General features: G+C 51.2%; 1 protein-coding gene and 1 pseudogene across 1 annotated transcript in view; one reads left to right on the forward strand and one right to left on the reverse strand.

Annotated features, from left to right (window-relative positions):
- SP140L (SP140 nuclear body protein-like) overlaps positions 1 to 5,668 on the forward strand; it is a 42,642-nt gene extending 36,974 nt beyond the window's left edge. The window contains exons 10-14 of the mRNA XM_006890333.1: positions 2,084 to 2,199; positions 2,877 to 2,985; positions 3,257 to 3,334; positions 3,542 to 3,685; positions 5,549 to 5,668. Coding sequence (XP_006890395.1) covers positions 2,084 to 2,199; positions 2,877 to 2,985; positions 3,257 to 3,334; positions 3,542 to 3,685; positions 5,549 to 5,668 — 567 coding nt within the window. The remainder of the gene's footprint in view (positions 1 to 2,083; positions 2,200 to 2,876; positions 2,986 to 3,256; positions 3,335 to 3,541; positions 3,686 to 5,548) is intronic.
- Positions 5,669 to 8,292: 2,624 nt separating this feature from the next.
- The window catches only part of LOC102849231, an 18,184-nt pseudogene continuing 14,220 nt past the window's right edge, over positions 8,293 to 12,256 (reverse strand).

Below are 12,256 nucleotides of genomic sequence, written 5' to 3' on the forward strand. Positions count from 1 at the left end.
TTAAGTTTCCCCCTCTCTATTGTTTTTTTGGGTGGTTTTTTGTTTTGGGGTGTTTTTTTTAATGTGCTTTCAGAGTTGCTTCTTTGAACTAAGTTATCAATAAAGCAAGGTCTTCTATTAAATTCTTTGAGATGGTGGTAATGATTGGAATAAACATCACAGCCTTGCTTTAGCAATAGAGGCAGGTGTCATGGCATGTTTGAGTTGAAAACACAAGCGTGGTTATGACAGTAAGGTGATGGGATCATCTTGAGCTCAGACTTTTTTTATTCGTGTTGCCATTTTCTTATGTTGGCGATGATGTTGCAAAAGTTTCCTCTGAGTCATTTAAATTCTCCCCGTCCAGTAGACCTTTCACCTTGGGACACAGGAAACAATGCATAGCAACCATTGTGGTGCTTCAGGGAGCTCTGGTGGTACTCCTCCCCAGAGGTGGCTTTCTGGGCGGTGTGCACCCCCTGGCCACTCTGCCGGAGAAAGGTAGAGAATCTCCAGTGCAGCTCACAGCCGGGGAAACCCACTGAGGGTTAGCTAGGAGTTGGTTCTAACTCCTGGCCGTGAGTGTTGAGTTGTGGGACTTTGTACTCTCTGTTCTCTGGTAGACAACAATCATATTGGATATTTTTACTGTTTTTCTACAGAGAAAATTGGAGTATCATGACAAGGACTTAGTTGAGTCTTGTGTAAGTACTACTTCTCTAACCAACAGGAGAGTGCACGACGTTGTCACAGAGTGAGTTTGGGGCTGGGACTGTGCGTCGGGTGTCCAGGAGGAGAGAGCGTTCAGCGCATGTGGGGATGTGCATGGGTGCAGAAGGGTGGAGCTCCTGGGAGCTTTAGACTGAAAGAGATAAAGAAGCTGTGAGATGCACTTAGATCATCTGCTGGAGACAAGATCTGTGTCATCTCTTGATGTTTGAATGGAGGAAGAAGAGGACCTAGAAATAAAACAGATACAGCAGCAGAGTTGGTACAGAGACCTCAGGAAGCAAGGGCGGAGCACTAGATGCATTTGGAGCAGAATGGTCCGTGCTGGGCACTGCCGTCGCTGTCCGTGCTGGGCACTGCCATCCCTGCCTCCGCCTGCTTCTCCACTGCACACTTCATTTCCACACACTGCTTATTCATCAAGGCCTGGCTCGGTCTCCATGGCTGCTTTAGCGTGAGCTCCTGAGATAGTCACAGGAGGGTAGGAACTGTCCCACCAACCCAGGCCGCTTGTTACTATCTGGGTTTAAAGCCACCTACCAGTTGTTCTTAAGATGTTTCTACTCGTTCACAGAAGGGGAGCCAGGGAAGCAGTACCTGTGCATGTGTCACATCTCCGGGTTCACACGTTAATACCCGCTATCGTGAGTTTAACCACTAGAACCTGCTTTGTACCCAAAGACGAGAGCAGTGACTAGCTCTTTGACGGGAGTGTAGAGCATGTGCATGCCAGTCTCTAGAGTTGGTCTCTAAACTCAGATACTTTAACCGGCTTTCTTGACAGTTTGAGTTCTCATATTATAGCCTCAGTAAATCTCCCTTCCATGAATCGTTTAATGACTGTGCTATGCTGTTGTACGTTACCACCAAGTCAGAACCAACTCCTAGCTGATTCTCTAGCAGGTTTCCAGAGGCTGTAAACTGCATGAGAGGAGGTTGCTCGTCTTTCTCCAGAGGAGCAACTAACTGCTGAATTTGAACCACTTACCTTCAGGTTGTCAGTCTCACTCCTTACCCTCTAGGCCACAAGCACTCCCTTGATTGTGCTATAGACAAATGAATTTAACAGCTGCTTGCAAGACCCTGTTATTAGCAGGATAATGTTGTTAGTCAGGGTCCTAGGTAACTAGAACTTTGTGGTGGTGTTCCTCTTTCTGCGTTAGGAACGTTTTATAAGGATCCCTTTTCTGGTATGACACACAGACCCCTCCTGCTAAGCGCCAAAGCAAGCCTAGATGTCTTCTCTGGAATCTCCTTCTGGTGGCCTTGGTAACGCAGGGAGAAGCACGCATGCCTCTGTGCTGTGTCCCAGACTCCCGTTGTTCCCTGCAGAGCTCTCCCTAATCCCGTGAGGTGGGCGTTCTCTCTCTTCCAGCTGGGGAACTCTGATGACTGTGAGGTGTGCCGCGATGGAGGGGACCTGTTCTGCTGTGACACTTGCTCAAGGTCCTTCCATGAGCGCTGTCACATTGCACCTGTGGAGAAGGAGAGGTTAGTGGCATGCCGTCCAGCTCCTCTCTTCTGGCGAGGAACCCCTCTTCCTGCTGGAAACAGTGACCCTGCAGGGTTCCTGCATGTGTGTAGATGGGGAAGGAGCAGGGTTCCCAAGGGACTGACATCAGGAGCCAGCTCCACAGAAGCTTGCTGCCCTCTGAGGATCAGACACCTCCTCTGACTGTCAGGACGGTGGCCAGGCCTTCATGCCTTCATCCTGGTGCTGTTCTTCCTTCCATGTTTTCCAGAACCGACCTCTGTCTAAAGAGTTTTGAGACAGAAAATGCCAGTTATTTGTATTCTGTGCTTATTCAAAAAAGGCAGGAAGCGTCACTTTGCTCTTGTATTTCACTTGGTCCCATTAGGATGATGCAGATCTGAGTCCTCCAGGGGCTGAGGTCAGGCTTGTGGTCACCAGACCCAGCAGGCAGGGATCCTGGTGCTCCCAGAAGCCCAGGCAGGGAGAGAAGAGCCCACCTCATTGTGACACCACCTCCTGTGGGCTGACGGCCCTGGGACTGCCGTTGATGGAGGAGACCATTGGCCCGAGGCCTCAGGTTGGGGAGTTGAGGACACTGTGAAGTGTCTGCCACAGCTGAGCCCACTGGCCTGTAGCACCCACGGAAATGACGGCTCCGGCCCTGCGCTCTGCTCACTTCTGTCCCACCTCTCAGGACCCCGTGGAGCTGCATCTTCTGCAGGGTGAAGGCTTCTTCAGGAGGCCAGCAGTGTCAACAGGAATCTGAGATCCTGGAGAGGCAGATGTTGCCCGAGGAACAGTTGGTGAGTGACCTGCAAGCCTCCTCTCCCTTCTTGTATGAGAAGCAGAATCACCCAGGGTCCCACGGTGAGGATGCTTTTTCACACCGCACCCGAATCACTTCATATCAACATCAAGATTTGTTTTCAAGCCCTTGCATGTCTATTTTGAGTCACACATGGTCGGAGAACCTCCTGGTTGACTGGCTTGACTCCTAGTCCTGACTTCTGTCTGCACAGGGATGGGGGTCATTCCTTCACGCTGCTTTTTATTTACAACCCACTTCTTTTACAGAAATGTGAGTTCATCCTCTTGAAGGTCTATTGCTGTTCAGAGAGCTCCTTTTTTGCCAACATTCCATATTATTACTATGTAAGTAACATCAAACCATGGACACAGCTGTCATGATGTTTGTGTCCTGGAAACTGGTGATGTGGGATTTGCGACCTGAATCCCCGGGAGTGAAAGCACTAGTTGTTTTCTTTCACTTGCTGTGTTTCAACTGGGCTTAATGGGAATTCATGGAAGGTAGATGTTGAGCTATGCTAATAGCAGTTCTTTTTGATATTGTGTCCTCAGAATAAAGAGGTTTCTGGGGACCTGAAGGAACCCATGTGGCTAAATAAAATCAAGAAGAAACTTGATAAGAAGAGTTACCACCAGGTGCAGGGATTCGTGCAGGACATGCGCCTCATCTTCCACAACCACAGAGCATCCTACAAGGTGGGTTCTCTCCTCTGCCTCCTGCTCTTCCTCCTGGGGAGCCTTTTTCTGCTCCTCTCAGCATCCCTCATGCTGGAGCAAGCCTACCTGAACAAGGATTCCAGAAGTCAGTGACCTTGTCACCTCAGGACCAGAGCCGACTGTGACAAAGTGACGTTGAGACGATGGGTTTCATCCTTGTCAGGACCCTGGGCTTCCCGGAGTCCCTCTGCTCGGCAGGTCAGACGGAGCCCAAGGAGGACAGTAGTGGACCTCCTGCGCCTGAGCATCGGAGAGTCATATTTTCAAGTCACAGTGAACTGCTTCTCCTTTTCCTCCATATCCGCTAAACTTCTTAGGACTCCCTGCACCCAGATTGTTTATAGAAGAATTTCCCCTTGATGGATCTGAGTCAACAGGGCTCACCTGCGGAATGGACGTGAGTGGTGCAGAGAGAAGATTTGACTAGAACTTCTGTACTGTTGAATTGTGACCAACACCACCAGTGACTTTAAGAATTCTCTTACCTGTTTTAAGACAGTAGGCCTCAACTCATTCACAAGAATTGCTCATGGTCCCAGGACAAAAGTTACTTTCAGTTTCTTGAGGATTTTAGTTTAACTTGACTAATGTAACTTTTCAGTCCTCACCGCAGGCCCAGTAATCATTATGATAGATGGAGAAAGAAATGACACTGTCAGTGATTTAATATTGCTTGGATCAGTGATCAGTACTCTTCTTGGTACCAGCAGTCAGGAAATCAGGAGATGTATTGTACTGGGTAAGTGTGCTGTCGGAAACCTCTCCAGAATACCAAAGAGCACTGGTGTCAGTTTGAAGACTAAAATGTACCTGATTCAGGCCATGGTCTTCTCTATCACTTGCTACCCGTTAGAGAGCTAGACAGTGAATAAAGAGGTCAGAAGAATTGATGCCTATGGATTGTGCTGGAGAAGAGCACTGACTATCTGATGGACTTCTGAAAGTACAGATGTGTCCTGGAAAGGGTGTGGTCAGTGCTTCTTGGAGGCAGTGTTGATGAAGCTCTGTCTTTCATACTTTGGGCATGTAGCTAGGCGAGACTGTTCCTTGGAAAGGGACATCATCCTTCAAAAGATGGAGGGTCAGCAAAGAAGAGAAAGACCTACAACAAGATGGACTGACATGTGACGTCAGCAGTGGGCTCTGGGTCTCAGAGATGATGATGATGGCACAGGACAGGGCAGGCTTCAGAGTGGCTCTTCATAGGGTGGCCCTGAGTCTTTCTCCACTTGATGGCACCTAACAGCAACAGCAGGGTAACCATTAAGGAGGGCTAGTGGGCCAGTCATAGGAAGTTGAGCTGCCAGCCTAGAGGCACGCGGTTTGAACCCAGCGGCTGCTCTGAGGAGGAAAATGAACAGTTCACAGCCTCTGAAAACCTGCTGGGGGGGCTGGGGGTGGATTCCACCTCAGCGGCAGTGAGTGGGTGTGAGTGGATGTAGCTGTTTTTAACACTCGGGGGCTTGCTTGTTGAATCACTTGTTTTGTTTTTATCGCCCTTCCCTTCGCCCATCTTAACATCTGCTCTGTCTTCACCAAGCAGTATCCCTGCTCCCTCTCGTCCCTGTTAACCATTCTAGGATGTATCTACCTGGGGTCTTTCTGTGTAATCTTTAATGGACATTGACTGTCTTATGACTCGTTCCCCTAACTCGACATTGTGTCCTCTAGACTCATCGTGTTATATGTGTTTTCAGAATGCGCCTTGTATTCCACCGTGTGTATGCACCACGGTTCACACTTTGATGTTTGCCTAGAGTGTCCTCATCATTCTGAACTGTCAGATGCCCTCAAGCCCTCAGTGTACCATTATTTTTGTCTTCGTCATTTTTTTTCTTTCAGTACAAGGACTTTGGTCAAATGGGACTGAGGCTGGAGGCTGAATTTGAGAAGAATTTCAAGGAAGTGTTTGCTATTCAAGACATAAACGAGAACGAGAAGAGCCCACTGGTACATGAATGATGGGACGCCCTGGCCACTTGGCCTTTCTGGGCAGGGCCTCTCTCTCAGCACTGTTGCTGACCGCTGACACTACCCGCCCGCCCGATCCCCGCCCCACCCTGCGGTGAACGAACCGCTTCCCCTGGAGGTTTTACCCCATTTCACGGTGGAACCAGTACTGTGACTGCTGCTCCTGTGCCCCCCGCGGTCCTGGTGCTATCTGCAGATTTTGTGTCTTTCCTGCAGAATCCCGTTATGTTTCTCACACTATGCTTCTCAGAGAAGTCACTTAATAAATCACTTTCTTTAAAAAGTTGATTACTACCTGAGGCCATTATTGTAAAAATAAAGGATAACTAGTAAGACATAGCTGAAAGTCTAAAATGGGAAGGGAGAGGTGTGGGGTGGGGCAGATGGTGTGGAGAAGAGGGAGTGACTAGACTAACAAGAGTTTGGGGAACAGGGGTGGTGAAGGAGTTAGGAAGGACACAGGGGAAGCCGAAAAAATGGGATAAAACTAGCCAGAGGTCTATGGCAATGAATTTTGTAAAACACAATGTGCATGAGAGATCCTTTGAAACAATGTGAACGTAGGAATGTGAAGCACAGGGTATGAATTTTGTGTGCAAATCAGTATAAAAGACAAATAAGTGGAGGGAGGAAAGATCATCACATGCTCTGCTATTATGGGACCTAACCCAAGAGAGACGTTTCCCAACGTCCTAGATGCACGCTTCTCCACTGAGGGGCAAAGGAGGTGGTAGTGGGGAGTGGTGATAGTCCCTGGAGCGCTGTCACAGCGTAAATGTCACAGTGTGAACTGATGGGCTGGACTAGCTGGTGCGAAAGCCGAGATTTTAGAACTAAGAGGAAGACTAACTGTGGCATAGGCTTCAGGGTGTTGCTGACGCCAAAGCCTTGCCTCTCTGACAGTTCAAATCCACGAGTGGCTCCGAGGGAGAATGGTAAGCAATCTCTGGTGCTGTTTGCAGCCTCGGAAACTCACTGGACGGTCAGCCATGAGCCAGGTCCAACTCAGGCAAAGTGAGTGGGTGAATAGCCAGCCATAGGAACTGCGGATTTGTGTTCCAGTGGTGAGGAACTCTGATGTTAGAAAGTGTGGATGACACGTTTAGCTTGATTAAAAGCAGCTCCCAGAGGCTTCCAGGTTGTACTTTTAAAAACACTCCTATCATCACAGCTAGAAGGCCGGGGTCCTAATTTTTAAAATGACAGACCTTCAGAGAAGACTAATTCTAAGGTTAGGGTCATCTCTTATGCCAGAATTAGACCCAGATGTTGAGAGAACAGGACCCCGTAACTCAGACCTCCAGATTTCCAAAATTTACAGAAGCATCACCTTCGACCTTGCCATATGCTCCCCTGGCCATTTTGCTTGACTGAGGGGGACCCGGACCTCAAACGAACGGGAAGTACATTGTGCCAGGGAAGTGGGGACTAATGCTGGGCTGAACTCCCCAGGAGAGCAGTGTGCAGCCTGTACCTGTAAAGATTACAGCCTAGAAAACCCCTTGGGATCATTTTACTCGGCCCCATGGCGTTGGGCACCATGGACTCGAGGGCACCTACATATATGTTCATCTACAATACACGTTCATCATCCCAGTGTTAAGAAATGTCCTGATTTCTGAACGCATTGGTAAGTTACATACACTGCAGACAGGGAGATGAATCTGCAATTGCATTAAATCTCGCCATCCGGGTCAAGCTTTAATATGATAATGCACTGGTCTGAGGCAGGTCAGCATTGTTGCTTCCCAGATGAGTACCTCCTTGTACCTCCGATCACCGGGAAGAAGTACGGGGTGACTCACCATGGTTGACAGGTAAAGAAGTTCTAGGTTTTTAGGGGGTGTGTGTGTATACGATTTTGATTAACAAAATACCCTGTAAGTTTCCAATTAATACATTTGGGGCATTGTTAAATATCTACAAGTATTGAGCTCCGTCATTCCTGTGATTTCCCATGGAGCCTCACTGCAGTTTGCGTTCCTGTTGTTTTTGGTGTCCAGTGATACTGACTTGAACTGGGCAGCAGCACCAGCATGCATTGAAGAGCATGTGACATTCACCCTTGTAAGTGGGCCCCCATGCCCTCACTCCCTGGGTGTGTGTCCCTGTGCAAGCGACTGGCCCGCTGTCTTACTGGGAGGGTGGAGATACTAGGAGTGTACAGCTCACTCTGCCACCTTGGCTTGAAAGGAGAGCATCTGACCTTGTGCATTAATCAAGCAGGTTGAAGAGTTGACATGTCCCCCTAGACAGGGCTTGGCCCTGCGAGCAGTGAATGCATGAAGTTTCTCAAATCAGCACACAGTCAGATCTCTGTCCAGCAAGAGGGACCAGATCTATTAGGTTCAGACAACAGAATGCACTGATGAGAGAAGTACACAGACGGCACAACAGGCCTGGACTCAGCCCACGGATTGAGCTTGGGGAGCAACTCGGCCAAGTGGTTAGGGAGGAGCCACGGGATAGTTGCTATCCACCTGTGTCCACACCCCAGGTACCACACTCAGGATCAACCTCCCATATATCTGGCTTGGTTTGCAAAAGTGGCATTTTATCAACCGACACTGCTCGTGCAGTACAAGGAGGAGGAAGTTCACCTGGGAAGTGTGCTGTCAGGAGACGGGCGGAGGAGCCTGGACAGCGAGGCCAGCTCGCCCAGGGCCCTGTAACTGAAGGAGGCACAGTTTCACGCCTTCAGGAGGGTGCAGAACCTGGAGATAAAGACTGAGTTGGTCATCAGAAAGGAAAGGGGCCACCTCCGCCACTAGACAGCCAAGGGCAAGGGAGTAAGACCTGTTAGTTTGACTAGGCCCTTTAGGAGGTGTTTCCTGGGACACTGGGCCCCTGGCTTTGAAGGAGGTACAGGTGTAAGGCCGTGTCCTGGAGCTGCCAGAGGACCTGGGCCTCTAGCCACCCTCAACTGCTGCTTCTCAAGATACCTCTCAGTCTGAGGCTCCCTTGCCGCCTCTGGTCATCGACAGCAGGGAGGCTGGGGAAGGGGCAGCCCTCCTGCTCCTGAGTGTAGACAGGAGGGGACTCCTCAGGCCACCTCGCATGGCTTCAGCATCTGTGTCCTCGCGTCCAGATGTGTCTGCTGTGTTTACAACGGGTTAAACTCTGGCTTGCACCCAGCCGGGTTCTGTTTCCGCCCTAGCTCCATCCCCAGGGAAGTGGGAGCAGGGTGGAGACAGGAAAGCTGGAGGCATGGATTCCTGGTGAAGGTGGCTGCATAAGCTCTTGAACTTGGAGACTTTGTTTGCAAGTCTGTGGTGTCAGAGAACCCCAGTGGTAAAGAAGGTGATGACCAAGCCCAGGACATTGCGGAGTGGGGACTTCCTGAAGTCTGGGCAGTCCCCACTGCCCCCACTTTGCAGCTTGTTAATGCTTTGTGATGGAGCGAATCCCCCCACCCCGTGTCTGCCTGACTTATCTACTGCTTCGGTAGCCTTGGGCCCAAGACAGGTCAGCTTAGGGCTTCTTCCTGTGTGGGGACAGAAAGCAGATGACCCCTGGGGCCTGAAAAAGCAGGCTAGCAGGCTGGCTCTCAGGTGCTTGGGAAACAGGGGGGCTCTGAGAAGGATGAAAGAGGCCACGCCAGAGTAAGAATGGCCATGTGCTCAGGAACAGCTGAGTATCAGTTATCTCAGGACCCAGTCCTCCGGTCGGGTCACTTCCGTCTAGAAAGGAGCCAGGGTACTTCCCCACTAGTTCTGAGCTTGAGAGGAAAGGAAAGGCTTTAGGTTTCGGTTTCCCTGAAAACAGAGTCCAGGTCTTTGGGGACTGTAGTTGCAGCCCTAACCACTAGAGGGGGTGTGGCCCTTGCAGCAGCCAACAAGTGTGGGTTTAGTCTCTGCAGGCAAGGTGACCCCAAGCCCACCACCTGGCCATCTTGTCTCCTGCTCACCAAGCCTCCCAGAGTAGTCTTTCCCAGAAACAGAAGGACCAGTCTGTCGCAGGAGTTGATGTCTCCAGGAGGAAACATGGGACCACCGAGTCCTGGCACGTCCTCTTCTCTGTCCCCTTCCAGGAACATACCACCTGGCTCTTGAGTTCCCAGGACAATTGACTGCTACTCCCTGTGCCTCCTGCTCTGAATTCTCAGGTCGCAGACACCCACTCCATTCCAGTGACCCTCTTCTCTCCCCACGGGTGCCCCAGGCTGGGCACTCAGCAGTGTAGTCTGTGAGGGGTCACTGGGATGGGTCCCTTTCCAGCCCCGAGCCCTCTCTCCATCAGCTATAGCATCTTCTGCTCTGGGTTTCCCAGGCCCCCACCAGCCGAAGCTGCCTCAGTGGCCATAGGCAAGTTCCCTGGTGCTGCTGTCCTCAGCCTGCCCTGGGTGTCCCCTGATTCCCAGTGAGCCCAGCAAAGTTTTCAGGTGTTCACTGTTTCAGGAGCCTCTGCCTTTCCCAGCCTGAGCCACTTAGGTGTCTTTGCTGTGGCTTCCTCCACAGACATCTAAGAATTCTGCAAAACATTGATCCTCTTGCAGACTGATCGTAAATCTCTGCCTGATCCCATCGTGAATGTCTCCTTCCCTTCTGAGTAAGGGAACCAGGTGTCCACTCCCCTGAATGCTGGCCCTGTGGACAGCGCCCTTAGCCCTGCTGAGAGCTGATCTCTGTGCCAGGGGCTGATCTTAGCAGACCCTTAGCCGACCAGGAGGAGAAGCAGACACATTGACACAGCGCCTGGCTCTGTGTGGCCTGGCTCAACTGGCTATGTCAGGACACAGGTATGAACAGGTAAGAGTGGGTACGCTCTGTGGTGGACTTCCTGTGGGGGCCATGATGTCCCATGGAAACTGGGGCAGAGGAGAGCTGTGCTCAAAAGGGTGAGCTTAGTGTCTTGTCAGCCCTGCAACTGACAAGTCAGGGCCAGAGGCCGAAACAATTGGGGAGGGAGGGAGGGAGGGTGTGTGTGTGTGTGTGTGTGTGTGTGTGTGTGTGTGTGTGCACGCGCCCTGCCCTTATTTGAGTTCTGAAATCCCTCCTCGATAGATTGTCACTCCTCCCTTTGAAAGGAGGAAGGGACAGACATGGAGGGAGCCAAGACATCTCCCATCCCTGCAGGCTGGACAAGCGCTGAGCCTCAGTGTGAAGCAGGAGCCCGTGACCCTGAGCTGGACAACTTCTCCACAGAGCTCTGTGCTCTGATCCCAGCCTTGACCCCACACCCCCTGCTGCCAACCTCCTGTCCGTCCAGGACTCTCCCTGGATTCCCCACAGGCTACCGCCTCGGGCTCCAGGCCCCACCACCTCCCTGTCTCTTCCCCATGGCTCTGGCCTGAGCTCTGGTCCATGGTGGGTGTCACAGCCCCAGTATCTCTTCTCTCTTATCCCCTTCACTTCATTCAGAGGTGTATCTGCGGAAAATATACCCACAGAAAGCACCACACTTTACCTGTGTGCACACACCTGACCCCCATCCTCAGAGGACGTCACCATAACATCAGCTGAAGACTGCAAGCCAAGGCCACACAGGACCACTGCTCCAAAAGGACAGCTGTCCCTTCCCTGCTCTCACTGATGAAAATCCAACTACTGCTGTGCTCAAAGCAGGACAAGGTCACAGCAAGTCAGCCTTGGCCTCAAAACCCCAGTGCTGAGGGCGGTGGGGAGACCCCTGGGTCCTGCTGCCCCCGTCCTCCCCTGACCGGCCAGCGCTGCTCTGCGCTGAGGGGTGGGGACAGGGGCACACACGGCCAGCCCTCACAGGCAGCACACATGGTGGAAATACTTTCACTTCTCAATTTCTGGGCGGGTCCCGGGTACTTCCTGCTCAGGCCCAGCACTGACAGCAGACGGCTCAGCAGCCGAGGCCCAGCGGGCCAGGCTGACCATGGCAGGTGGGAGCGAGGACGACCCTAGCACCAGGTGAGCCTGTGTCTCTGCCTCTGTCCTTCATCTCCTCCTTGTAACGGTGCTGCCCCAAAGTTGAGGAGGAGAGAGAACAGCAGTAATGAGGGAATGTGGGTTTTAAGCTGCAGCAGCACAGCCCCTGACACCCCTGTGTTTGGAGCACTGTCCAGTGGCGGGCCTGGGGGACCAGCTGCCCCTTCCCAACTTCCCCGCAGGATTTGTTTGTTCCAGTGACCTTAGACCCCTCTAGAGCCCTCTGAACTCCATTTCTTTCCTTGAGACCATGTCACAGAGGGTTCCAGAGTATTCCAGAGTCAGTCAGGAGAACACCTGAGCCTAGACCCTGGGTCTTATGGTCCTTGCTAGCCTGTGACCAGACCACAGGTAGCTGGGGACTGTCCCCATCCACGGCTCAGGGCCTCAGTGCTGTGACCACTGCTTGTGATTCAAAGAGTGAAAAAGAAGACGAAGACCTCAGGATGGCAAAGGTGCTGGCTGTGGGCGGTGTTTTTATTGTTAATTTTCTGTTCTGGGATGAGTTAGACCAAAGAATGGGGGAAGGCCAACTTCCCCACCTCTCAATAACTTGTTCAGAAGTAATATTCCCTAATATTCTTGTAATACATTTCTTTATTTATACACATTTTTAAATTAATTTTAATGAACGTTTACAGAGACTTTTGGCTTTCCATTCATTCATTGTTGCATTTTTCTT

Source organism: Elephantulus edwardii, unplaced genomic scaffold (genome assembly GCF_000299155.1).
Source record: "Elephantulus edwardii isolate Elephantulus edwardi_28Jun2011 unplaced genomic scaffold, EleEdw1.0 scaffold00087, whole genome shotgun sequence".
Lineage (NCBI taxonomy): Eukaryota > Metazoa > Chordata > Mammalia > Macroscelidea > Macroscelididae > Elephantulus > Elephantulus edwardii.